The sequence below is a fragment of the Chiloscyllium plagiosum genome, unplaced genomic scaffold (genome assembly GCF_037043375.1).
Source record: "Chiloscyllium plagiosum isolate Xiang-an unplaced genomic scaffold, Cpla_swu_hap1 HiC_scaffold_14, whole genome shotgun sequence".
In the NCBI taxonomy this organism is placed as follows: domain Eukaryota; kingdom Metazoa; phylum Chordata; class Chondrichthyes; order Orectolobiformes; family Hemiscylliidae; genus Chiloscyllium; species Chiloscyllium plagiosum.
Genome location: NW_028270152.1, coordinates 35,350,111 through 35,377,272, shown reverse-complemented (window position 1 = coordinate 35,377,272; position 27,162 = coordinate 35,350,111). Strand labels below are relative to the sequence as shown.

The 27,162-nt window shown below is 42.1% G+C and overlaps 1 protein-coding gene across 13 annotated transcripts in view; it reads right to left on the bottom strand.

Moving 5' to 3' along the window:
* The window catches only part of LOC122559001 (voltage-dependent L-type calcium channel subunit alpha-1D-like), a 672,668-nt gene that overhangs the window by 313,502 nt on the left and 332,004 nt on the right, over positions 1–27,162 (bottom strand). For all 13 annotated transcript variants that reach the window (XM_087994295.1, XM_087994294.1, XM_043708069.2 and 10 more), the window contains exon 8: positions 17,764–17,867. In XM_087994295.1, coding sequence (XP_087850421.1) covers positions 17,764–17,867 — 104 coding nt within the window. The remainder of the gene's footprint in view (positions 1–17,763; positions 17,868–27,162) is intronic.

Genomic DNA, 27,162 nt, shown 5'->3' with positions numbered 1-27,162 from the left:
TTTTCAATATCCTTACTTGCTGCATAAAGAAAAACATTTTGCTATGCTGGGTGTTCAAAAATCCTGCAGGTATGTCAGGTTGGCATAAGTTAGTCGTGGAACATATTCCTCTGGATTTTCTTACAAGTTTTATACACTTTTCTAAGACCTGGCAGCCCTTTTGGGATTGCTGGAAAAATGCAGCAGGTCAGGCCCTGCACTTTTCCAGCAACACATTTTTCAGCTCTGATCTCCAGCATCTGCAGTCCTCACTTTCTCCTAGCCCTTTGAGATTACCTGGACACGGACTCATCAACTATGCTAATAAGGGCTTTTATATAGCCATGACGGTTACATTCAATGAATTTAGCACCCTGAAGAGGCAGAATTACAAACATATGAATATGTGCAAGTTCACACTCTCGATGACAGACAGTTATTGTTTTGTCACGCCGAGCCATATTATTTATTTATGTGTACATGAGTGTAGTTTTGTTCTTTTTGCATTGTTTTGATTTGTATTATTTTTGGTTGAATGCAATTTAAAATCCTTTTTTCAATAAAAACATGTTTCAAAACAAAAAAGAATCTTTATTTTGCTAATTGCTGGAAATAAGGTGAAACATATTTAGAGCAGTTTATCAACTGAAGGGAGATGGTATGTGCAAAGCAGGCGTGCTTCTAAGGCCTCATCTAGTAAAATTTCAAGGACTGGATTTTTTAATTGCATAAACAAACAATCAGATATTACAACCAAACATGTATTATCTTTTGCTTTGGTCTCTCAATATGAATTTGTTGCTGATGAGGTGCAACAAACCTGACTGTGGGATATAAATGAATTAATGTTATTTCTGCAAGTATAAATTCTGATACAGAACAGGAATGAGAAAATACATATTCAGCAAAAAGAAAGGATATGTTAGCATGAGACATGAATACAGAACAATGGTGGATATATGGGCAAACAGGAAAGCCTCTGTTTCCCCCTTACACGGAGACACAGGAACAAACCCTAATCAAAGAGGTCAAAGTGGCCTCTGGATGGAAATAGATGCTGATAGAAGAAAAGATATGCCTAATCAATAATCTACAATAGACTGACGTCAAACACCCTTATGGGAGTCAGAGATAAGAGTTTGTCACGGACAAGACAGGATAAACAGAAGTTGTGGGATAAGTCTTAAGGAAATCTGTGACGTAAGCGAAGCAGGGAACAGACAATGGAATAAGGAAAATATATGGGAAAAGAAACTGTATAAATTGCAAGGGTTTTTTGGGATATACTGTGCATTTTGTCATTGCCTTACCTGGTAATTAGACAAAGCACCCACCTATAGGTGTATAAATAAAACAACGCTGTTGTTCAGATATTTGTCTAGGACTGAAATGATTAAAGTGAGTGAGCTTTTGTTTCTCACAATTGGGGGCTCGTGTCCGGGATTTTCTTCCATCACCGGGGGAGTGGCTGGCCTTGGATACTGGGAAGACGCGTCCCGTTCCCCATTGAGGAGCGGTTGCGTGTCCCGGTTTGGTCTGCTCCCTCGGGTGACTGATGTGAATCCTATAAGAGAGACATCTGAATCAGACAGTGATAGGAGCTCGATAGAAGATACGGTGATAAAAGGGGCCAGGCAATTCTGTGCACAGACCAAGGTAAGAAAATTGACTTTTAAGTATTGCCTTGGTGGCCGGGATTGAGTTTTAGTAGTTAATAAGGGACTAACGAAGGAACTCACTATGGCTTGCGCTGTGGGTAAGGAAAAAGCCTCCGGGGAAACAAAGTAAGGAAACGGCAATGGAAATGGAGGCAGGGTTCCTTACAACATTCCTCCGGAAAGTCCTTTGGGCAGGATGTTGTGGAAATTGGCAAAATAATACTTGTACAAGGGAGAAAGATGATTAAATATTGTTGCTTTGTATGGACTAAGGACTCCATTCTTCGTCCCGCTATCTTCTGGCCAAAGTACAGATCGGATGAAGACTGGGTTTGTGAATATCTGAGTTTATATGTCCATGTGCGAGAGAGAGAGAGAGAGAGAGAGAGAGAGAGAGAGAGAGAATGTAAAGAGCTGTACAGCTGGTAGAAAGTTTAACCCTTTGTGATTTGGTTTGAGTGAACATTTGTTTGTTGGTGATTGAATGTTTGTGTTTTATTCCCTGGAGCTTGAGTTCCAGGACTGTTTTGAATCTGATTTTTGTTATGGAAACTTAACATGATTTCTTTTAAGGTTAAGGATTCTATTGAGATTATGAAGAAAAAAAAAATGATAACTCCTGTTCTTTTTACAGATCATGACTGCCTTACTATCAGTTTCTAACTAATCTCTTTTATCTTTACATAACAGAGATTTATGGAGGACAGTTGAAGTTTCAGTTCAACATTAGATTGTAGTAAAAGCAAAATTCTATGGTTAATATCTGTGACCTTGGATTCAGCCATCGTTCGTGCATTAGAAGTTTTTTTTTAAAAAACTTAAGTAGACAAATTCTTTTAAGGCAAGCTCTGATTATTTTACGACTTATAGTATTGTAATTGAGCAATGATTGGTCAGGACTATTTAAGAAAACTAATTTTGGATCTAAATTAAAGGACAAAAACTGGGTAATTACAGTGAATTGCAAAATTGGGAACTGTATGCATTTTGCATTTTGACCATTAAATACTGAAGAAATGAACGTAAATATATATAAATATATTTATACGTTAGGAACAGGCTTTGAAGATTAGTCAAGCATGAATTGATGAATTGGTGTTTGAAGTTATGGGGAGCTAGAAATATTGCAATATTTCTTTAAAAAAAAGAAAAAGGGGAAAAACGTAACGACTTATCCCCTTTGGGAGGTACCCAGAGGGGACAAAGAGATTGGGTTTGTAAGTGCCCCCCTCACCAGTGGGGAGGTCAGAACATTTAAAAAGGAAATGGAGGTCCTGGTTGAGGATCCGGTGGGATTGTCTGAACAAATTGATCAATATTTGGAGCCCAGTCTGTATACCTGGGCTGAATTAATGTCTATTTTGAATATACTATTTACTGGGGAGGAAAGGGGACTTATACAAGGAACTGCCATTAAAATATGGGACAGGGAACACCCGATTGGAGATGGGGATGCTGGACAGGGAGAGGTGAAGTTTCCCCTCAGAGACCCCCAGTGGGAAACCAAAACCCGGAGCATAGAGAAGAAATGAGGGAATTGAAAGGCCTGATTCTAAAAGGAATAAGAGAGGCAGTTCCGAAGTCACAGAATTTGATTAAAGCCTTTGAAATTAGACAGGAGAAAGATGAGACTCCCTCAGCTTTCTTGCAAAGATTAAGGGACTCAATGCGGAAATACTCTGGAATGAACCCTGAGGACCCAATGGCACAGGGTCTTTTGAAAGTACATTTTGTGACAAAAGCATGGCCAGCTATACAGAGAAAGATACAGAAGATAGAAGGATGGAGCGAAAAACCATTAGATGAATTGTTGAGAGAGGCACAGAAAGTGTTTGTAAAAAGGGAGGATGAGAGACAAAAACAGAAGGTGAAAATGATGGTAGCTACGGTTGATGGGGTAATTAAGGGGAGAATGGAACCAATAGTGGGCAACCGGAGCGGCAGGAGGCAGCATGTAGGACAGAGAGGAAGAGGAAGAGGGAGAGGACAAGGGGGAACATTTGATAGAGGGTTTGAGCAACAGGGGCAGAGATGGAAGTCTCTACAGGCAGGATGCTATTATTGTGGAAAGATAGGGCATTTTAAGCGGGAGTGTCCTGATCTACAAAGGGAAGAAAAGGCAATTCCGCTTATGAATTATGATGAAGAATAGAGGTGTCAGGGGTTCCTGCCCTCGGGGGCCCACCAGGAACCCTTGATAAACTTGAAGGTGGGACTCTGTAGGGAAGAGGTAGTCTTCCTAGTAGATACGGGGGCAGCACGGTCATTGCTGAAATTTAAAACAAAGAAAGTAGAAATGTTAACACGGCAAATTATTGTTTCTTTGTTTCAGGGGTAAAAGGGGAAGGATTTACTGTTCCAGTATTTGAACCTATGATGATAGAAGGTCCTAAAGGTAGGGTTACAGGGGAACTGCTGTATATCCCTGATATAGGAAGTAACTTACTGGGGAGAGACCTAATTATCCTTTTAGGACTGGAGATTGGAATTCAGGAAAAAGAATTAGTTGTACAACTGGCGATGTTAACAGAGGACGCAGAGAGAGAGATAAACCCTATAGTATGGGCTAGAGAAGGGAATCGTGGAAAGCTACAGATCCCTTCCCTTACAATAAATTTAAAACGAAAAAGAGACGTTATCTGTGAACGACAATATCCTATTTCCATAGAAGGTAAACGGGGACTGCAGCCAGTAATTGAGGGACTGATTAGAGATGGACTATTGGAACCATGTATGTCTCCTTATTATACCCCAATTCTACCAGTGCGGAAATCTGATGGAACTTATCGATTGGTGCAGGATTTGAGAACATTAAATCGGATAGTACAGGTCAGGCACCCAGTGGTGCCAAACCCCTACACGTTAAGTAAGATCCCTCATGACCACAAATGGTTTAGTGTGATAGATTTAAAGGATGCCTTTTGGGCTTGTCCCTTGGCGGAAGAAAGTAGGAATTTGTTTGCCTTTGAATGGGAGGATCCCAAGACAGGGCGGAAACAGCAATACCGATGGACTGTGCTCTCCCAGGGGTTTACGGAATCTCTGAATTTATTTGGACAGAAGTTAGAACAAATATTGGAAAAATTTAGCAGCCCCAAGGGGACTACTCTGTTGCAGTATGTAGACGACCTCTTAGTATCAGGAATAAGAAGAGAAAGAGTAGTAGAAGCCACTAACAAATTATTGAATTTTCTGGGCCAGCAGGGCCTGCGAGTATCTAAAAACAATATGTGGAGCAAGAAGTAAAATACTTGGGACATTTAGTGAGTGAGGGTAAGCGAAAGATAAGCCCGGAGCGGATAAAGGGAATAGTGGGGATGCCACTGCCCAGCACTAAACGAGAGTTACGCAAATTTTTGTGTCTAACGGGATATTGCAGATTGTGGATAGATTCCTATGCTCAGAAGACTAGGAAATTATATCTCAAACTAATAGAGGGGGAGCCAGAACATCTAAATTGGAATGATGAGGAAAAAGAACTAGTCGAAAAACTCAAAAGAGATTTGATTTATGCCCCCGTGTTAGCCTTACCTTCCCTAGATAAACCCTTCCACCTCTTTGTCACCGTAGATAAGGGAGCGGCTTTGGGAGTATCAACTCAGAGGTGGGGAGGGATGAAACAACCCAGTAGCATATCTTTCAAAGCTATTGGATACAGTATCCCGAGGGTGGCCCGAGTGTGTGCAGGCTGTGGCTGCCACTGCACTGTTGGTGGAGGAAAGCAGAAAGCTTACATTTGGGGGAGCCCTAATAGTAAGCACTCCACATCAAGTGAGAACAATCCTAAACCAAAAAGCTGGGCGATGGTTGACAGACTCGCGGATTTTGAAATATGAGGCGATACTGATAGAAAAGGATGATTTAGTGCTAGTCACCGACAATTGTTTAAATCCAGCTGCTTTTCTTTGGAAAGGGGAAGGAGACTCTCCTCAGAATCCAGAGCACAACTGCCTTGACATTATTGAATACCAAACTAAGGTCCGTATGGACCTGAGAGATGTTCCACTTCATGCAGGGGCTAGACTTTTTATAGACGGGTCATCCCGGGTGATTGAAGGGAAAAGGCATAATGGGTATGCAGTTATAGATGGGACAAAAAGTAGTGTGGTGGAGCAGGAAGGTTGCCAAATGGGTGGTCAGCTCAGACCTGCGAACTCTATGCATTGGAGAGAGCCCTTAGGACATTAGAAAATAAAGAGGGAACAGTATGCACTGATTCTAAATATGCATTTGGTGTTGTGCACATGTTCGGAAAGATATGGCAGGAAAGAGGATTGATCAATAGCCGGGGGAAGGAATTAGTTCATGAAGAATTGATTAAACGGGTCTTGGAATCTTTATTACTCCCCCGAGAGATAGCCGTAGTGCACGTAAATGGTCATCAGAAAGGAAATGAACCAGAGGTTAGGGGAAATAGATTAGCTGATGAAGTGGCTAGGGAAGCCGCCCTGAATCCACAAGAAGTGGTGATTCATTCCCTAATACCTACTGTCCCAGGTCCTAGGGGAACTCCTATATTTACTGAAAGAGAAGAAAGAGAATTGAGAGATTTAGGGGCTACAAAGACAGCTGACGGGCATTGGAAGTTACCTGATGGAAGGGAAATGTTAAACAAAATGACGATGCAGGAGATTATGGCCGTCCTACACCAAGGCAGTCACTGGGGAGTACAAGCAATGTGTGATTTAGTTCTTAGGGAATATGGATGTAAAGGGATATATACCATTGCTAAACAAATATGTGAGGGATGCATAATATGCAGAAAGGTAAATAAAAAAGTTCTGAGAAAACAGGCCCAGGGAGGAAGAGACCCAGGATTGAGACCCTTCCAGAGTATACAAGTAGATTATACTGAACTGCCTAGAGTAGGAAGACTAAAATATATGTTGGTCATAGTAGATCATTTATCTGGTTGGGTTGAAGCATACCCCCTAGCTACCGCCACTGCAAATGGGGTGTCTAAAACAATATTAGAGCACATAATTCCCCGATATGGGTTAGTGAACCGTATAGATTCCGACCAAGGAACTCATTTTACCTCTAAAGTGTTACAGGGGGTAATGAAGGGGTTAGGGATTTCCTGGGAATTCCATACTCCATGGCATCCGCCATCATCAGGAAGAGTCGAGAGAATGAACCAAACACTCAAATGACAGCTCTCTAAATTGATCATAGAAACCAGACTCCCTTGGACTAAATGTTTACCTATAGCTCTCTTGCGAGTACGAACAGCCCCGAGGAAAGATTTGGGACTATCCCCCTATAAAATCTTATTTGGATTACCTTATCTGGGAACGCAGGGAAAATTGCCAATTCCCGAAACTAAAGATTTGTTTTTAAAGAAGTATATACTGGGCTTGTCCTCCTCTTTATCTTTCCTCAGAAAACAGAGTCTATTGGCACAGACTCCGCCCCTTGAATTTGCTGTTCATCCCATCCGGCCAGGAGATTGGGTCTTAATAAAATCTTGGACAGAGACTAAGCTGCAGCCAGACTGGGAAGGGCCGTATCAGGCTCTTTTGACTACCGAAACGGCAATAAGGACGGCGGAAAAAGGCTGGACTCATTACACTCGGATCAAAGGGCCAGTGGACCCTCCAGTTGAGGAAGAAGTCTGGACAGCCGAATCAACGCAAGACCCGCTGAAACTCAGACTAAAGAGACTTTGAGTAATTGACTATACAGCGGCGACGCGAGCGCGGGATTATTTCTGTAAAATTGTATATTAAGCCTTTTTGTGTTTTAGCATAATGATTAGAATACTGGGAATGCTTAGAGTTATGATGCTAGCCCTCTTCGTATTAGGATTTTGTTAAATATCATTTTCATATGTATTATTAATGGTTCCTGAGTCTGATAATCCACAAGTAATAGACACTGATGTACGTAGCTTAGTAAATTGTGGGAATGTAGCTAATCAGAGACAATACCGCAACTCAGAGATACATCTTAAGTCCTATGGGGATGGCCTCGGGGATGGTACCTGGTATAATGGTCTTGTCACAATACACCGGGCCCCCTTCCGACCAGCACGCGATTGTCCCGATAAAAAGTGTAACCCCATATATTTAACGATAAGGAAAACCACATGGCACGAAGCAGTTTTGGGAGGTGGCACTTATGAGGTACAATTAAATGAAACATTTGGGATTGAAATGAAAGCAAATGGGAAGGAGTTTGTGGGCTGTTGTTTTCGAATTAGCGTAGGACAGGGAAAACGGGTAGAATTACTGGGTAATGAGATACAACCTTTCACCCCTCCCGATGATCCTAAAGTAGTAAAAATTATAGAGGTAAAGGATTTGAAACAGACCATCGAGATAGAGACTGGGTACGGGGATGCAAATGCCTGGGTTGAATGGGTAAAGTATACTGTAAAAAGTCTGAACAAGAGCAATTGCTATGCATGTGCCTCCGGTAGGCCAGTGGCCCAGGTGGTTCCCTTTCCGCTCGGGTGGAAGCGAGACAGGAAGGGCATGAAATGTATGATAGCCCTGTATCAGGATGAGACTGCATGGAATGATAGGAATTGTACCTCCCTATCTCTGATGTTCCCTCCCTTGGAGGAGAAAGATGCAAAAGTTCCCCCCCACATTTTCCGCCGCAGTCGGAAATCACACGTCGTGTGTGCACAGGCGAGGTACGAGTCGGTCGAGACATTTGGGGGAGCTGAAATTATGTACAGAGATTAAGAATGTTACCGAAACGGAGAAGGGAGGGAACTACTCAGCATTAAAGGTTCCCCAAGCAGATCTGTGGTGGTACTGTGGAGGAAAATTATTGAGACCCACCCTACCTCCGGATTGGAAAGGGATATGCGCAATTGTACAATTGGCAATTCCATTTACCTTGGCATTTGAGAAGAAGATAGTAAGAAAGAGGGGAAGGGGTAAGAGATTACTGTTAGATACTTCTTTTGATGACAGGATTTATCTTGATTCGGTAGGAGTCCCTAGGGGAGTACCTGATGAATTCAAGGCTCGTAACCAGATTGCAGCAGGCTTTGAGTCAGCTCTCTTTTGGTGGGTAACAATTAATAAAAATGTAGACTGGATAAATTACATTTTCTATAATCAACAGCGATTTATAAATTATACAAGAGAGGCGGTTAAAGGAATATCAGAACAGCTTGATGCGACGAGTAGGATGGCATGGGAAAACAGAATAGCCCTTGATATGATTTTAGCAGAGAAAGGGGGTGTATGTGTGATGTTAGGAGGAAGCTGTTGTACCTTTATTCCTAATAACACTGCGCCTGATGGTTCAATTACTCGGGCCTTACGGGGATTGACTACCTTAGCAGAGGAACTGGCTGAGAATTCAGGAGTAGACACATCTCTCACAGGGTGGCTTTAATCCTGGTTTGGAAAATGGAAGGGGGTGGTGGTTTCTATCCTTACTTCCCTGATAGTAGTAGTCGGGGTATTGGTGGCCATTGGCAGTTGTATCATACCCTGTATACGAGGGCTCACCCAGAGGCTGATTGAAACAGCCTTGATGAAACGAATGCCCCTGAGGGGAAATTTGACAGAGGAACTTTATCAACTAAATAATAAGGAGATGAGTGAGACTAAGATGGATGAAATCTCTGAAATGATGCTTGCGAATTTTGGGAACAATGTTTAAAAAAAAAGAGACAAAAATGCAGAAGATAACAGATAGTAATGAAAAGAAAAAGGGGAAATTGTGGGATATAAATGAATTAATGTTATTTCTGCAAGTATAAATTCTGATACAGAACAGGAATGAGAAAATACATATTCAGCAAAAAGAAAGGATATGTTAGCATGAGACGTGAATACAGAACAATGGTGGATATATGGGCAAACAGGAAAGCCTCTGTTTCCCCCTACTCGGAGACACAGGAACAAACCCTAATCAAAGAGGTCAAAGTGGCCTCTGGATGGAAATAGATGCTGATAGAAGAAAAGATATGCCTAATCAATAATCTACAATAGACTGACGTCAAACACCCTTATGGGAGTCAGAGATAAGAGTTTGTCACGGACAAGACAGGATAAACAGAAGTTGTGGGATAAGTCTTAAGGAAATGAGTGACGTAAGTGAAGCAGGGAACAGACAATGGAATAAGGAAAACATATGGGAAAAAACAGTATAAATTGCAAGGGTTTTTTGGGATATACTGTGCATTTTGTCATTGCCTTACCTGGTAATTAGACAAAGCACCCACCCGCAGGTGTACAAATAAAAAGAAGCTGCTGTTCAGAAATTTGGTCTCGGACTGAAATTATTAAAGTGAGTGAGCTTTTGTTTCTCACAGTAGTCATATAGTTCTTTTTAAAAGTTGCAAGGTTATCTGCCTCCACCACCCCTCTCAGGCAGCATGTTCCATATTTTTACCATCCTCGGAGTGAAATTTATTTCTCAGATTTTCTCTAAACCACTTGCTCCTTACCTTAAACTATGCCCTCTGGTCTTAGACACATCTGCCATGGGGAAGAGATCCTCAAGATCTACTCTGTCTATGCCTATCATAATTTTGTATACCACAATCAGATTGCCCCCTCAGCCTCCTGCGCTCCAAGGAAAACAAACCCAGCCTATCCGGTCTCTCCTGATAACTGAGAATTTCCATCCCAGGCAACATCCTGGTGAATCGCTTGTGCACCCCCTCCAATGCAATCGCACTCTTCCAATAGTGTTACAACCAGAATTGTACACAGTATTCCAGCCGTGGCCTAACCAATGTTTTACAAAGCTATAACAAGACTTCCTCATTCCTTTGTGCAACATTCTGGCTAATGAAGACAAGCATCTCGTATGCCTTCTGTCTACCTGTGCTGACACCTTCAGGGATCTACAGTCCTGTACACGAGTCTCCCTTTGGTCGTCAGTAGTCCCAGGACCTACCATTCATTGTGCCTATCCTTCCCTTATTGGGCCTCCCAAAATGTATCACCTCATACTTATCAGGTTTAAATGCTAACTGCCATTATATTGTCAAATTTACCAACTGATCAATATCAGACTACAATTTGAGACCATTCGCCTCACTGTCCACTCTACCAATTTTCATATCATCTGCACCTTCAACTGTCAATTCCACTTTCTTTACAAAATGTCAGAAGAGAACAAATTTTATTTCTGCTCATCAATTGGAATTCAGATAGTTGGATGGCACTTAGAATCAATTGCTTATGGAGTTTCACTGATCCAACAGACTCCAATTTTAATTTACTCTTCTATTCAAAGAAGAATGATGCATTATGGAAACAATGGTCAAGATTTTGACTCCTGTTGTAAGTGAGTGTTTGAGCAGGTAAGTAGTTGTGGCTTTTTCAACAAGCTATATTGGCAGGAAGAGGAATCAGCACCAGAGGAGACCCGGGAAGTAAATCTGCTCACTTCTGTTTTAAACATTCCTTGCATGGATAATGCTATATTCCTAGACCAGATCTCAAATTCATCATTACAACCTGGTTAGAGACCAATAACATTTGCTTTTGGAGTAGACAAAGTGAGAAATCCAGGGTTTCAGAGAATAAGACCGTAAGTTTTCATAGTTTGAACATACAGCAATAAGTTATAATACAATAGAACAGTAATACAGTCTGCAATGCATATGTAACATAAGTTCTAAGCACCCAAATTAATATGGTTCATGTATTGCATAGACTGTGATTGGACACCCCACAGCGCAAATCAAACTGTAAATACAATCAAGATAGCTCCCTCGAATTTCTCAGCAACTATCCCCAGATGTAAGTGATAAGTGAGTCATCAAATCTCACTAAAATTCACAAAGGATCACAACTGAAGTATTGCAGGTTTCTTTCAAGCTTTTCACAGCTACCCAAGCACAGTGAGAGAGCTTTCTAGTTTCTCATTCTCCAGAATTTGTTTCTGAGTCCTGACTCCAACAGTTCACTCAACTCCTCAGTGTGAACATGGGGTCATCTAGCTACTCATGACTCTGCACTGAGTCCCCTACATAGAATGTATGTAGCTCAGCTGCCTTCCCAGTAATTGCAGCACTCTGAACAAGGAGTCTTCTTCATTCTATGTCCCACTGCTAGTAAATTTTGAACTCCTCTTCAATGACCCCAAACTATCCTAAGGTTCCTATCAAAAAACTTGTAATAGGCTCCTTCTTTATTGTTGGACACAACTGTAAAACACCTAGCAATTTTTGGATAGGTCAGTTCCATAGCTATTACCAGTCATAGATTGCTGGCTTGCTCAGGACAAAAGAAATAGATATAAACAAAGTATCACATTATACTAGGCAGGAAAGGAATGCTCTTCTAGCTTCTGAAAGGTTATTTACATGTCCAAACATCCATGCACACATTCCATGTCTCCCTGATCCAGTTTCATGAGTGCTGAGAACTTTTCTTTGGCCTACAGTGGCAATTTCCTGCCGTGAAAAATTACAACACTATTGACTGGACAGCAGCAACTTAAAAACAGAGTCATTATGGCACATCTAACAAATGTGAGATTTTAAAAGATGGTTACATCTTTCTTTAAGTTCAAATCATAATGACATAATTGAAAGGGACATGTGACCTCCTGATAGTTGTACCACCAAAAGCCAAAGTGACCTGGTTACCACTGAATCAAGAGAAACAGATCAGATTTTGAAAAATAAAAGTTTTTTTTTAATGTGATGAGGACATCTTGGGCTAGACCAGCTCTTATTTCCCTTCACTAATTTCACTTGAGAATGTGTGGTGAGCCACCTTCTTGAATGACTACAGTCCATATGGTTCAATGGTAGTGAAATCCATGTGGCAAGTTTACTAACCGGAACAAAGGACAGAATATCTGGCTTCTCCTTGAATTATTTGAGAGACTTTCAGTTATTGACAAGAAAATACAGGTTAGGAGCAGGAGTGGCCACTTGGTCCCTTGAGTCTTCCTGCCATTCAAAAAGATCATGGCTGATCTGATTGCAACCTGAACTTCACATTTATGCCAACCCCGAAAAGCTTCCACCCCCTTGCTTACGAAGAATCTTCCACCTTTGCCTTATAAATATTCAAAGACTCAATTTCCATCATCTTTTAAGGAAGTGACAGATGATTGCTTCATCTGTTTTAATCGGGTGATCCCTTATTTTTATGCAATGATACCAGGCGTCAATTCCCCAGCAAGAGTAATTATACTCCCCATATGATTATGTTTGATTAAGTCACCACTTACTCTTCTAAATCCTCATATACACAATCCTAAGTCAAAAGGTGTGGTGCTGGTAAAGCACAGCCGGTCAGGCAGCATCCGAAGAGAAGAAGAGTCGACGTTTCGGGCACAAACTCTTCATCAGGAATGTGGTGGGGTGGCGCGGTGGGGCTGGGGGGGGGGGGGGGGAAGGTAGCTGGGAATGCGATAGATGGACGAAGGTTGGAGTGGATTGGTGGGAAGGAAGATGGACAGGTAGGACAGTGCCAGGTTGGAGGGTTGAATCTGGGAAAAGATGGGTGGGGGGATGAAGAAACTGGTGAGATCAACATTGATCCATGTGGTTGGAGGAAGATCCAACCCTCCAATTAGACACCGCCCTTTTGAACTGTCATACCTGTCCATCTTCTTTCCCACCTATCTGCTCCACCCTCCGCTCCACCTATCATATTCACCCCCACCTTCATCCACCTATTGCATTCCCAGCTACCTTCCCCCAAGCCCCACCCTCATCCCATTTATCTTTCAGCCCCCTTGGCCCCACCCTGATGAAGGGCTTATCCAATTCTGTACGAGAGAAAGAAGCAGCACCGATGATTTTGATATATCGGATAAAGATATATCAAAACATCAACTCTCCTGCTTTTTGGATGCTGCCTGACCGGCTGTGCTTTTCCTGCACTGCACTTTTTTAATCTGATCTCCAGCATCTGCATTCCTCACTTTCTCCTAGATACCATTCTAACCCATCCAACCATTCCTCAGAACTCAACCTGATATTAAAAGAAGTAAAATTTGATTTAAAGAATCTTGGAATCAGACATTTGCAGGGACCAATCCCTCCGGGAAGCTCTGGCCCACTCCACCTCCATTCTGAACACTTCTTCACACCTCAATTGCATCTTCGCATGCAATTGCAAAAGATGTAATAACTGCCCATCAATCCTCACCCATCCAAGTCCCCAGACATAATTTCCAGGTAAGCAGTGATTTACCTGCACTTCATTCAATCCAGTTTGCTATATTTGTTGTTCACATTGTGTTCTCCTCTACAATGGGGAGACAAAACACAGGCTGTGCGACTGCTTTGCAGAACACACAGATGTTCTGTCTGCAAAAATAACCCTGCACATCCAGTTGTCTCCCACCATGTTCCCATGCCAAAATTCCATCACAGGCCTGGTGCAGTGTTCCAGTGAGCCTCAGCAAAAACTCGAAGAACATCTCATTTTTCTCATTTGAGGACCCTGCAGCGTCGAGGACTTAGAATCCAAAGTTATTGAATTTGATTTTATGTTTTAATATTTTTTACCCACCCACACATGGTTCTGTTAAGATATGGATTGTTTTTAGCACAGTCATCCATTCGCATCTACTACTGGTCCTATTATTGCATTATATGGATTGCTTTCAGTCCAGACTTTCTAATCTCTCTTTCTCTTTAGCTCTTACTATCACTTATTCAGCTCTTCTTGATACCCATAATTTCCTTATTTACTTACTCCATTCATATCTCTCTGGGCTCCATCTCCACCTATCTACTTCCCTCTCCCCTTCCCTGAACACCTCCCCTAACTTCATCTTCAGCATGAATACCACTTTTTGGACACTCCGCTTCTTCCTGGAACAAAGGCCCATTCTGGCCCTACCTACCACCACACTGCTTCACTTGGCCAAGATCGTCCTCACCCTCAACAACTTCTGTTTTAACGCTCTCATCTTCTGCAGGTCAGAGGGGTAGCCATGGGTACTCGCATGGTCCCCAGTTATGCCTGTCTCATTGTGTGGTACACAGAATATTCCTTGTTTCTGTCTTATTCTGGTCCCCATCCACAAATCTTTATCTGATATATCAAAATCATCGGTGCTGCTTCTTTCTCTCGTACAGAATTGGAAAAGTTCATCAAATTTGCTTCCAATTTCTTTCCCGCCCTTACTTTCACCTGGTCTATCTCTGACTCCTCCCTTCTCTTCCTCAACATCTGTTTCCATTTCTGGGGATAGACTGGCCACTAATATCCATAATAAACTCACTGTCTCCCCACAGCTATCTGGACAACACATCATCACACCCTATTTCCTGTGAAGACTCCATCCCATTCTCCCAGATCCTCCATCTCTGTTGCATATGTTCCAATGAGGCCAACTTCAACAAGGGAACCTTCAGAATGTCCATCTTCTTCCTCAACCTACACTCTTTATACTGTTCAAAAAAAATTCATTTGAACTCAGTTGCCTAAATAATGATTCTTTTTTATTCTTGACCAAAACCTCAATATCTTTATTCATCCATTATGCACCGTTTGCAATAGCTTTAGTGAACAGATATTGCCAAAGTCCTCAATCTAATCCACAGATAGACCCAAAAACAAATTGCTACAATAAACAGTGCATTAAACATTCAATCAACAGTTTACATTTTGTACAGTGCATAGTCTGGTTTAATACAATTCTTGCTCAAAATAATTTGTTGAAAGCAAATTGACACAGAATTTGTTAAAATCCTCTTGCTTGACTCTTCTGATGGTTAAAAGTCCTGCAGAATGAAAGCTGACGCAGTGGGACATGATTGCCTTCAGTGGCCTTCTTTAAAATGGCCAGAAATGGTGTAAGACCACATTTCTTCAAAGGCTACTTTTTGAACTTAACTGTTTCATCATTGGGAGATATGAAGTGATATATGAGGCAGAGGACAATACTTTCAGAACCAGGCATAAAGTGGTTTTGGTTAAAATCTAGAAATAGATCACTGACTTCTCCATAGCTAGTTAGGACAAATGGCATGTACAGACCAGAAAAGAAGGGAGAACATTACTCAAATTCAATTTATTCCCAAGTTTGTTATCTCACATTTTTCATCATTTACTTAGGTGTAACCCATGTCCTAACAAAGCAAATGTGTAGCTGACTGCATGCTACATGATTATCTGTGTAACCTGTCAAATAGGTGAACATAAAGTTTAAATCATCCTGAAATTTTCTTCATTTTTAATCCCCACATGTTGAAAAGCACTATGAGCAGTACCTTTTTTTAAACTGAATTTGAGTTGCATTCAGTATTTTGGAAGATTTCTCCCTGTGAAGCAGAGTGAACTTTCTTGCCTTAGTTTACCAAACCCACGTCATTAACTACCTACCACACTCCTACAGCATCTTTGGTAACTAATTTGAACTTGTAACATTCACCGTGGGAAACTACAGTTCTAAGGCCAAAACCCATTTATTTATAAACTCTTTAAAATATAAATTTATAATGATAAAAGTGTCATCTGTGAATTGAATTAACTTTATTGTCACACACAATGAGTACAGTGAAAAATTCATGTGTCACCACTTACAGCATCATCTTACAAAGGTACCTAGGTACAGCTTCTTTAGTTACAAGATCTTCGAAAATAGAGAAATAAAATGTCCAGCGTTGCAAAAATAAAAATCCAGAACAGTGGCCTTCTGACCCAGACCATGCTGCCACCTAGCCTCCAGCTTATTCTGGCTCCAGACCGTGCCAAGCCCTGGCTCTTGATCACACTGGGACTCACCTTGAGAATTGCGAGGCGGGGATATTGCTCCAGACAATCACATTGGGATTAGGGGGCACCATGCCAGGAGGCTGCCCACAGAGGCCGCACACCGGGTGGAGAGGTTGCCACACCAAACTGGGAGGCCACTACACCAGGCTGGGAGGCTGCCACACAAGACTGTTGCAATGGCCACCAAAGGAGGCTGGGAGTCGACACTAGAAGCTGGGAGTCGACGCCGAAGGCCGGGAGAGATGAAGAAAAGAACTCCAAAGAGGTAAAACAAAGAGAAGAAAACTGGGCACAGCTTAAGCCATCTTGGACCATTATCTTGTCTGGTCAAGTTTAAAATGTGATTTTTAATAAACAGATTAATGATTAGCTATTGCTTCTTTCATAAAGCATAAGGAAATGTTCCCCTTTCTTACAATACATGCATGCCACATAAACTGTGTGTATTATAAAAGTTCAATCCAATACACTAATAATTGTTACTCCCTATTGTACACACTATTCTAGTATAAATATTTCCATCAAACTCAAAATATCTCTCAATCATGTAGATCTATTATAAAAGGGCACTGAACAGTAGACAATTAAATTAATTAAGAAGCTGAACTTAGAGTTAATTCTTTCTAGGATGGAGTTGCAGAACTATGTTGTATTCACTCATATAACAGGAAAACATGATAATTCAACACTGAGCCCAAGAAAACACAATCACTCACACACAACAAACTATACATCAGAATCCCAGGAAAGAGGAAATGCCAAATTTTAATGTAAAAGATAGATATTTTAACAGTTGAAGATAACATGCAGTTAACTGTTCCAGATGCATTATTTCATAACAAGTAACAGGTATCTGTTACCTCAAATTAAACAGCTTGCTCTTAATTCACTGTGCCATGCATGCTCCCCATGAAAAAACAACCTGCAAATAAAACTGATGCACAATCTCTCAAGATGCATGCAAAGAGCATTTGTTTAAATAAGAGCACCTCTAATGGAGCAGAGGTAGTTCCATATAATTCAGCAGCTTACCCACTAAGTACACCAAGAACGAGGTTAAGTACAAAAAATGAGCCGAGGATGATCAGGCTAACAAAATATATCCATGGCCATTCTAATCCAATTGCATCATTAACCTGAAAAATGGAAAAGGGCTATTATGGTATTATGCAACTTAATATGGCAAAGCCCTTCAGCCAGTCACTTTGGTCCTTGGATAATTAGTATCAACCTAAAGGGTTACTGCAATTCTCTTCTTTTTTTTTGCCCTGATAGCAAAGTAAAATAATAATTAGGAAAGGTAATATTTTTAATGAGAATCAATTGTTCACCAACATAGTCCTCCTTTGGTGTACAGAACCATTGTACATTTTTTTTTCCCATCTTTCCAGAAGTCCAACATGGTAACTGGATTTAGGGCTTTGCATTCCAGGCAAAATGAAATAGAAGCTTACCCGCTCAATACACCAAGTACAAGATTAAGAACGAAAAAAGATCCAAAGATGACGAGACTGACAAAATAGACCCAAGGTAATTCATATCCCATGGCATCATTCATCTGTAAAGATGACAGCAAGTTATATCACGGCCACATAGGTGGTTTGTTAAATTAGCTATAAAAGTTACTATTTAAAATAAATTAGATCCTTGTATAACAGATAAACTATTTACATATTGTTACACTTATTTATAGATAGTATTTATATTTATAGTTTTTTTTGTTTTCACTTAAAAATTTATACAAGTAACCTGATAACTCATGCATATTTACAAATTATACACAAATTGTATTTCAAAATGCAACTCACACATTTGTTTGACTTTGGATTATTTAAGAGCCTCAGCCAGAAAAGTTAATAAAATGGTGAACATTTTATTCCTACATTCTGAAGTAGGAAACTCATGTTTTGACACATTCTTTGCTTGTATTCATGCTTGTACTTCCCTGAAAAGGATGCTTCATATCCACATCCTGCCCATTGGTAACCACATCTACAGATATGGGGGTGAGCTAACATTTTCAAGCTGTTGAAAGCAATCTCTTACTATTATGGAACCTATGATTTACACTGTGCTTATGACTGGAAGGAGAGAGAGAGATGATCTTTTGGACAATGCTTCTGTTCAAATAGTATTTCAATTATTTGGTCTCAAGGCAAAAGGGAATGGTGTTAAAGTTTGAAAATAATGCCACAAAATGAAGTATAGTTAATTTGTTTAAAACATTAAAGGAAACTGCAAAGAAACATGTTGATATGGGGAAAATGGCAAAAGGATAATTTGGTTTCAGCAATTGTACTCTTAAAAAGAAACAGGCATGTTACTGTGAAAGAGAAGAGGGATCAGGAACTGTAGTTTCAACCAGACCATAAAATACTGGTAAGGTTGGCTGCAAAAATTAATATGATTGTAGATCTTTTACAAAAATATATTGGTTGCAAAATTTAGCTCTATAGTGGTGCTGGTCGTAGTGAACTGCTAACCATTTGAATGGTCGTTACTGATTTCACCTGAGAAAGGTGATAGGCAGGACACCCAGTGCGTGCACCAGAAAGATGCACAGTGGGAAGACTATGATATCAATCAGTGCCTACTGTTGAATTAGTATCTGACCTGCAATTTATCATCGAGAAACATTGTGATTACAGTCATTGAAATAAATCATCATTTAACTTTCAGGCAAGGTGATATTAATTTTTGTTTTAATTCATTCATGACATAGTAATATCACTGTTGTTCATCCTAACTGCCCTTTAAAGCTGGGGTGACTCACTTTCTTGAACTGCTGCAGTACACCCGATATAGGTAAAGTTGCAGTACTGTTGGGCAAGTGCTCTGGGATTTTGATCCACTGATAACGAAGGAATGGAATTATAATTCGAGGTCAAGATGCTGTGTGCTCAGAGATAAACTTGCAAATACTGGTGTTCTCTAGGTCAGTTGTACAAAGGAGATTGGCAACCTCCTGCGGTGCATCTTTCACAGGTTACAGTGTTACGACTGTGTGTTAATGGTGAGAAGAGTGAATAGTTAAAATGATAGATAAGCTGGTGATCAAGTGGGCTGCTGTGTGGGTGCTTTGAGAGTATTGTTGGAACCATACTCATCGAGACAATGGAGCAGATTCCATCATATTCTTTTTCACTTGTAAATGATGCACAGGCTTTGGGGAGTCAGGTGATGTGCTACTCACTGCAGAATTTCCAGCATCTGATCTGATTTTGTAACGATAGCATTTTAGTAACTGGTGTGGATGACAGCATGAGCTGGTTGACTGACAGGCAACACCAGAAGCACTGCTGACATGGCAGGGTGGATGAGCAAAAACTCATTCTGAGAAAGGGCAATAGGTTCATGCTTCATAATGCGACTGTCACTCAGAGAGGATGGCATCTCTGCAATCATAGCAATGTGTTGCAGGACAGATTGCTGGACTGTTTGAGATCCTTCAGTCCCTTTACATGCCGGTATTTTGTGACAACAAGCCGAGCTTCAATCCTTCCAATTTGAATTTGTCCTGCCCCTTTCAGATATTGGGAGGCTTGTGCCCATGTTCCAATGAAAGTTGACACCTCAGCGAACAGATCATCAATGTTGGGTCTGCAATTGCCCTCAGAGTCGGCCACCAACTTCCATGCTGGAAAGAATAGGCGCCATCCTCTGGACAAAATCCTGTACCAATTGTTGCCAACTCCTCCAGGCTCCTTGACAGCAATGGTAGGTTTTCGGATAGGCCTGCAAATAATCCGAACATTTTAGTGTGCATGTGCATTAACCCTACAAAATGCCCAGTGTCTTCATCTACAGCAGAATCGATGTGCAACTTTGCCTTCATCTAAGCTATCACTTGTGCTACCCTTGACAAATACCCTGGCTGCAGGCCTTCAGGTCTGCTGCATCACAACGCGTGCAGATCCTGTCTTGAAGATATTGTTTCTGCTTAGTATGTGAGGTGAAGGGTCTGAGTATGGGAGCGAATGACAATATTTCTTCAATATTGTCTTCCTGTTCTTCAGCCACTGCCAAGCCAAGATACTGTGTATCTGAAAGGAAGAAGGCACATAAATAAGGTTAAAGTGAATAGGGAAAGTAAGGCCATTTACAAGTGAAGTCTGATAAAATTGTGGGATTGTTAATGGGATTTGAAGAAGAGAAATAGATATGAATATACCATCATCTTCAATTGTTTAAGCCTCGTGGCTGGCCAGTGACAGTGCCATCTTCCATGGCAGTAAGGACATGTAGATGCGCTTGTCCTACAAATTCTGCTTTCTGCAGTTAGGTGTTATCTTCCACTGCAAAAAAGTTGGACTTCAATAGGTGTCACACAATGTTCAGGAGCTATGCTTGTCATGATTGAATAGCTAGTAGCATTTGCAAGCCGAGACTTCCAGCTAAATTAAATGTGAGAGTGAGGTGAAACTATAAATGTTAGTATGAGTCCTGAATGATAGATTGTTGGTAGGTGAATGATGGAGTTGTAGTTCATTGGACATAGCTGAATCTAGCAAGTTTCTCATTTCAAAAATATACTTTATTCATTAAAAATCTTCATATACAAATATAGTCACGAGAGCAGTTTGGCTCTGTGCAGTCTTTGCATATGGAGAACAAACATTGGAGTTTGACTTTCCTGACAGTTCCAACAATCCAAAGGTATTTCTTACTCATGCAAGACACTAGTTAAGTGTATTTGAAGCACTGAGAAAGTCCAATAGCTGAACAGACTTGTACTGTACTTTGGCAGAAAGACCTTAGATGGTGGCCTTTCCCCACTGTACCTTAGCGGTCCAAGCTTTAGTGCATCCCTCAGTATGTAGTCCTGGACCTTGGAATGTGTCAGTCTGCAACATTCAGTCAAAGTCAACTCCTTGCACTGGAAAACCAACAAGTTTCGGGCAGATCAAAGAGCGTCCTTCTCGGAGTTGATAGTCCTCCAGGCTTAGTCGATATTTGCCTCAGTGTGCGGCCCGAAGCATAAAGTCCTGCGTTATGAAGCTGCTTGGGACCTCATCAAAATCGACCGCATCCTTCTCTAGACTTGCTTTGCAAAGGCACATTCCAGCAGAAGATTTATGGCAGTCTCTATCCCCCAAAAGCTACTGTGACGGCAGCAAGCAGTGGCACACAGAGATCAGCCACACTATGTCTTGGTAGTTGTCATAACGTTTGTGTGAGGAGGCATTCTGCCAAATGATTTTGACAACCTGACAGAATCCACCCTCTCCTTTTCCTGCAGGGTCTCAAGGACCATTTCCTGATAGACATTTTGGTCAAAGCTACATTTTTTGAGAATTTCTCCATCAAAAGCAGATGATACAGAATGATCTAACTACTCGGACCATTCCACAGCAATGAGACCAGTCCTATCCTTTGCAACACCAAGGACAGGTAGAACCTCAGTACATAGTGACACCTGGTGTTTGCATACCGAGGGTATATGCAGAGCTTGATGCAGCTGCACACATCAGGATGAGGGGGGCATCGAGTACGTTTTTCCCTCCTTCTCATTGGGAGCTTTGTACATGGTCCATCTTAGACCTCCATATGAAATGGAAGATGACTCTGGTGACTGCAATGACGCAGGTTCTGGGAATGGATTAGATCCATGCCACGTACAATACCGAGTATACCCCACACCCAATGACCAGGTTTTACTCACAATGGAGAGGCAGTGGTAATCCCAAAAGCCCAGTTTCTGCCTCAATTTGGCAATATGCTCCTCCTAAGTTTTTTTTGTACAAGTCATTTCACCTCCAAACCAGCACCTTCAGGTAATCTGTCCTGACAGTGAAGGAGATAAAGGATCGGTCAGCCCGGTTCCCAAAGAACTTGACCTCACTCTTGCTTCTATTTACCTTGGCTCCTGAGGCCAGTTCAAACTGGTCACAGATGCTCATGAATCTGCATATTGACAGTGAATCTGAGCAGAAATCAGCAATATCATCCAAATAAAGAAAGGCTTTGACCTGCAGCCCTCTGCTGCCTGGTCTAATCACTTTCAGGCTCACATCCTTGCTGATGGACTTGGAAGCATCAGAAAGATGTGGAGCACAATTGCTGCAATGCTGTGCTATAATTCAGTGTTCTACATGGAGTTATAGTTGAAACTTTATTGCTGGAACAGCACAGCAGGTCAGGCAGCATCCAGGGAACAGGAGATTCGACGTTTCGGGCACAGGCCCTTCTTCAGGAATGAGCAGAAAGTGTTCAGCAGGAGAAGATAAAAGGTAGGGAGGAGGGACTTGGAGGAGGGGCGTTGGAAATGTGATAGGTGGAAAGAGGTCAAGGTGAGGGTGATAGGTCGGAGTAGGATGGAGGCGGAGAGGTCAAGAAGAAGACTGCAGGTCAGGAAGGCGGTGCCGGGCTGGAGGGATCCGGCTGAGACAAGGTGGGGGGAGGGGGGATGAAGAAACTGGTGAAGTCCAAGTTCATCCCCTGCGGTTGGAGGGTTCCCAGTCGGAAGATAAGACGCTCCTCCTCCGACCGTCGCATTGTTGTGGTTTGGCGGTGGATGAGTCCAATGACCTGCATATCCTCGGTGGAGTGGGAGGGGGAGTTAAAATGCTGTGCTACAGGGTGATTGGGTTGGTTCGTCCGGGTGGCCCAGAGGTGCTCTCTGAATCGCTCCGCAAGTAGGCGGCCTGTCTCCCCAATATAGAGGAGGCCACACCGGCTGCAGCGGATGCAGTAGATGATGTGGGTGGAGGTGCAGGTGAATCTGTGGCGGATATGGAAGTTTCCTTTGGGGCCTTGGAGAGAAGTGAGGGGGGAGGTGTGGGCGCAAGTGTTGCACCTCCTGCGGTTGCAAGGGAAGGTGCCGGGAGAGGAGGTTGGGTCGGTGGGGGGTGTGGATCTGACAAGGGAGTCGCGGAGGGAGTGGTCTCTACGGAAAGCTGATAGGGGAGGGGAGGGAAATATATCCTTGGTGCTGGGGTCTGTTTGGAGGTGGCGGAAGTGACGGCGAATGATGCGCTGTACATGGAGATTGGTGGGGTGGTAGGTGAGGACCAGTGGGGTTCTGTCCTGGTGGCGGTTGGAGGGGCGGGGCTCAAGGGCAGAGGAGCGGGAAGTGGAGGAGATGCGGTGGAGGGCACCATCGACCACGTCGGGGGGGAAATTGCGGTCCTTGAAGAAGGAGGCCATCTGTGTTGTACGTATTTTGAACTGGTCCTCCTGGGAGCATCCGCTGCAGCCGGTGTGGCCTCCTCTATATTGGGGAGACAGGCCGCCTACTTGCGGAGCGATTCAGAGAGCACCTCTGGGCCACCCGGACGAACCAACCCAACCACCCTGTAGCACAGCATTTCAACTCCCCCTCCCACTCCACCGAGGATATGCAGGTCATTGGACTCATCCACCGCCAAACCACAACAATGCGACGGTCGGAGGAGGAGCGCCTTATCTTCCGACTGGGAACCCTCCAACCACAGGGGATGAACTTGGACTTCACCAGTTTCTTCATCCCCCCTCCCCTCACCTTGTCTCAGCCGAATCCCTCCAGCCCGGCACCGCCTTCCTGACCTGCAGTCTTCTTCTTGACCTCTCCGCCTCCATCCTACTCCGACCTATCACCCTCACCTTGACCTCTTTCCACCTATCACATTTCCAACGCCCCTCCTCCAAGTCCCTCCTCCCTACCTTTTATCTTCTCCTGCTGAACACTCTCTGCTCATTCCTGAAGAAGGGCCTGTGCTCGAAACGTCGAATCTCCTGTTCCCTGGATGCTGCCTGACCTGCTGTGCTGTTCCAGCAATAAAGTTTCAACTTTGATCTCCAGCATCTGCAGACCTCACTTTCTCCTACATGGAGTTATAGTCATGCAGCATGGAAACATACCCTTTAGTCCAATCAGAAAATCTGACCATGTTTCCAAATTAAACTAGTCTGCCCATATCCCTCCAAATTGTTCCTATTCATGTACTTATCCAAATGTCTTTTAAATGTTGTAACTGTACCTGCATTCTCTGGCAGTTCATTCCACACTCTAACCACTGCAAAAAACATTGCCCTCATGTCCTTTTTAAATCTTTCTCTTCTCACCTTAAAAATATGCCCCCCAACTTTGAAATCTCCTACCCTATGACAAATACCCTTGTTATTCACCTTATCTATACCCCTCATGATTTCATACATCTCAATAAGGTCACCCCATAACCACCGACACTACAGTGAAAAACATCCCAGGCTGTCTGGCCTATTCTCAAACCCTCCATTCCTGGCAGCATACTGGTAAATCTTTTCCGGACCCTCTCTGGTTTAATAATATCCTTCCTATAATAGGGCAACCAGAACTGGACACAGTACTCCAGAAGAGGCCTCATCAACATCTTGTAAAACCTCAACATTATGTCCCAATTCTTCTACTCAAAAGTCTGCGCAATGAAGACAAGGGTGCCAAACACCTTCTTAACCATGCTGTCTATCTGTGACGCAAATTTCAAAGAATTATATACTTGTAACTCTAGGTCTCTATGTTCTACAACAGTACCCAGGGCACTATCATTCACAGTCTTCAGTTTAACCCCTTTCTCCAGATAGAATGCAAACACACCTCCCTCCCTAACCAGATTAGTTTCAAGTGGTGCCAGTCTGTCACAATTTTAGAGCCCCTACTTAACAGTGTAGCCACTGTTAAGCGCTAGTGTGCCTCGCGCTGTTTGCATATTTCAGTCATTTAAATGAACAATTGCATAGAATCTACATGCTGTCTATCAGAAGGTGCCGGTTAATCAAGCAACAGTGGCCCAAAATCCTATTTCTGACCTTAATTCTTGTTCCCAAACCATTCCATTAACTGTCCTGCTATACTTCTGAAACCTCATATAGCCCTGAGTGCTTCCCTTTCTACTCTTCCAATACTGCGACCATAAGAACAAAAGAGCAGGAGTTGGCTCTTCAAGCTGGCCCATGTGCAGCTCCACCATCCAATAAGATCATGGCCAATCTGGTTGTAGTCTCAGTTTCACTTCCTCGTCTGCAACTGCACAACCCTCAACTCTCTCATAGTATATTTAATGCAGCCTTGAATAAATTTCAAGAACCAGCTTCCAATATCTTGCGGGTAAAAGAATTCCACTAATGAGCCTCTCAAAGAACATATTTCTCTTCAGTCCTGTCTTAAAAAGATCTCTTATTTTTTAAACTACATCCCCTAGGTTTAGTCTTTCTCCACTCCAACAGATATCCAGCCTATCTAATCCACTCGAGATCTCACATGTTTCAATAAGATGACCTCTCTTTGAAATTCCAATGAATATAGGCATAATCTGTAGAATCTTTCCTCATAAGACAAGCCCTTCATCAAAGGAATGAGTCTCATGAATCTTCTCTCAACTGCTTCTAAAGTAGGTTTATCAGTTTTTTAAATAGAGAGACCAAAATTGTACACAGTAGTCCAGATACGGTCTCACCAATGCCCTGTACAGTTGCAGTAAATTCCCTAGTTGCAGTAAATTCCATTTCCGTTGCAATAAGTGACACAATTCTATCTGCCTTCTTAATTTCATGTTGACCCTGTATATTAATGTTATATGATTCATGCACCAGGACCCCCAGATTCCTCTGTACCACCTAGTTCTGCAATCTCCCTTCACTTAATCAGTATACTGTTTTTCTATTCTTCAGAACAAAATGGACAAATTCACACTTATCCAGATTATACTCATTTTACAAGGTTTTTCCCACTCACTTAATCTATATACTGTATATCCATTTGTAGATTCTGTACCTCTTGACAACTGAATTTCCTTCTTAGCTTGATGTCATTGGCAAAGTTAGCTATTATACATTTGGCCCCACAAACATATCGTAGATAATGATTATAAGTAGTTGAGGATATAGCATTTATCTCCGTTGTTACAACTAGCCAACCAGAAAATTAACCATGTACCCATATTCTCCGCTTTCTGTTAGCTAACAACTTATTATTCATGCTAATATGGTATACCCTACATCATGTGCAGCAACATTTATGCGGCACTTTCTAAAATACCTTATGGTGATCCAAGCACACCATATCTACCAATTCATGGATATCACCATAAGCTCAACAATTTTCAACCATTTATGGATATAGCTCTGAGAGGCATAGATAGGTTACAAACAAGAACAGACTTTTCTCCTGTATGGAAGGATCAATCACCAGGGGGCATAGACTTAAGGTAACAGTCTGAAGACTTAGAAGAGATGTGAGCAAAAATTTACTCACCATGACGATGAGGAACCTGGAATTCACGACATTGGCAGAAAGAGGTGGGAGAAGCAGAAGCATTTAAAAAATTTATCAAGTATTTTGATGAGCACTTGTATTGCCAAGGCATACAACGCTATGGATCCAGTGCAGGAAAATAGGATTAGAATAGATTAGATTCCCAACAGTGTGGAAACAGGCATGTCGGCCCAACCAGTCCACACCAACCCTCTGAAGAGTAACCCACCCAGACCCATTTCCCTCTGACCAATGCACCTAACACTACGGGCAATTTAGCATGGCCATTCACCTGACCTGCACATCTTTGGACTGTGGGAGGAAACCGGAGCACCCAGAGAAAACCCACGCAGACACGGGGAGAATGTGCAGAGTCCACACAGACGGTCGCCTGAGGCTGGAATCGAACGGTATAGGGAATACTGGATGACTAAAGAAATTGAGGGTTTGATTAAGAAAAAGAAGGAAGTATATGTCAGGTATAGACAGGATAGGTCGAGTGAATCCTTAGAAGAGTATAAAGGAAGTAGGAGTATACTTAAGAGGGAAATTAGGAGGACAAAAAGGGGACATGCGATAGCTTTGGAAAATAGAATTAAGAAGAATCCAAAGGGTTTTTACAAATACATTAAGGACAAAAGGA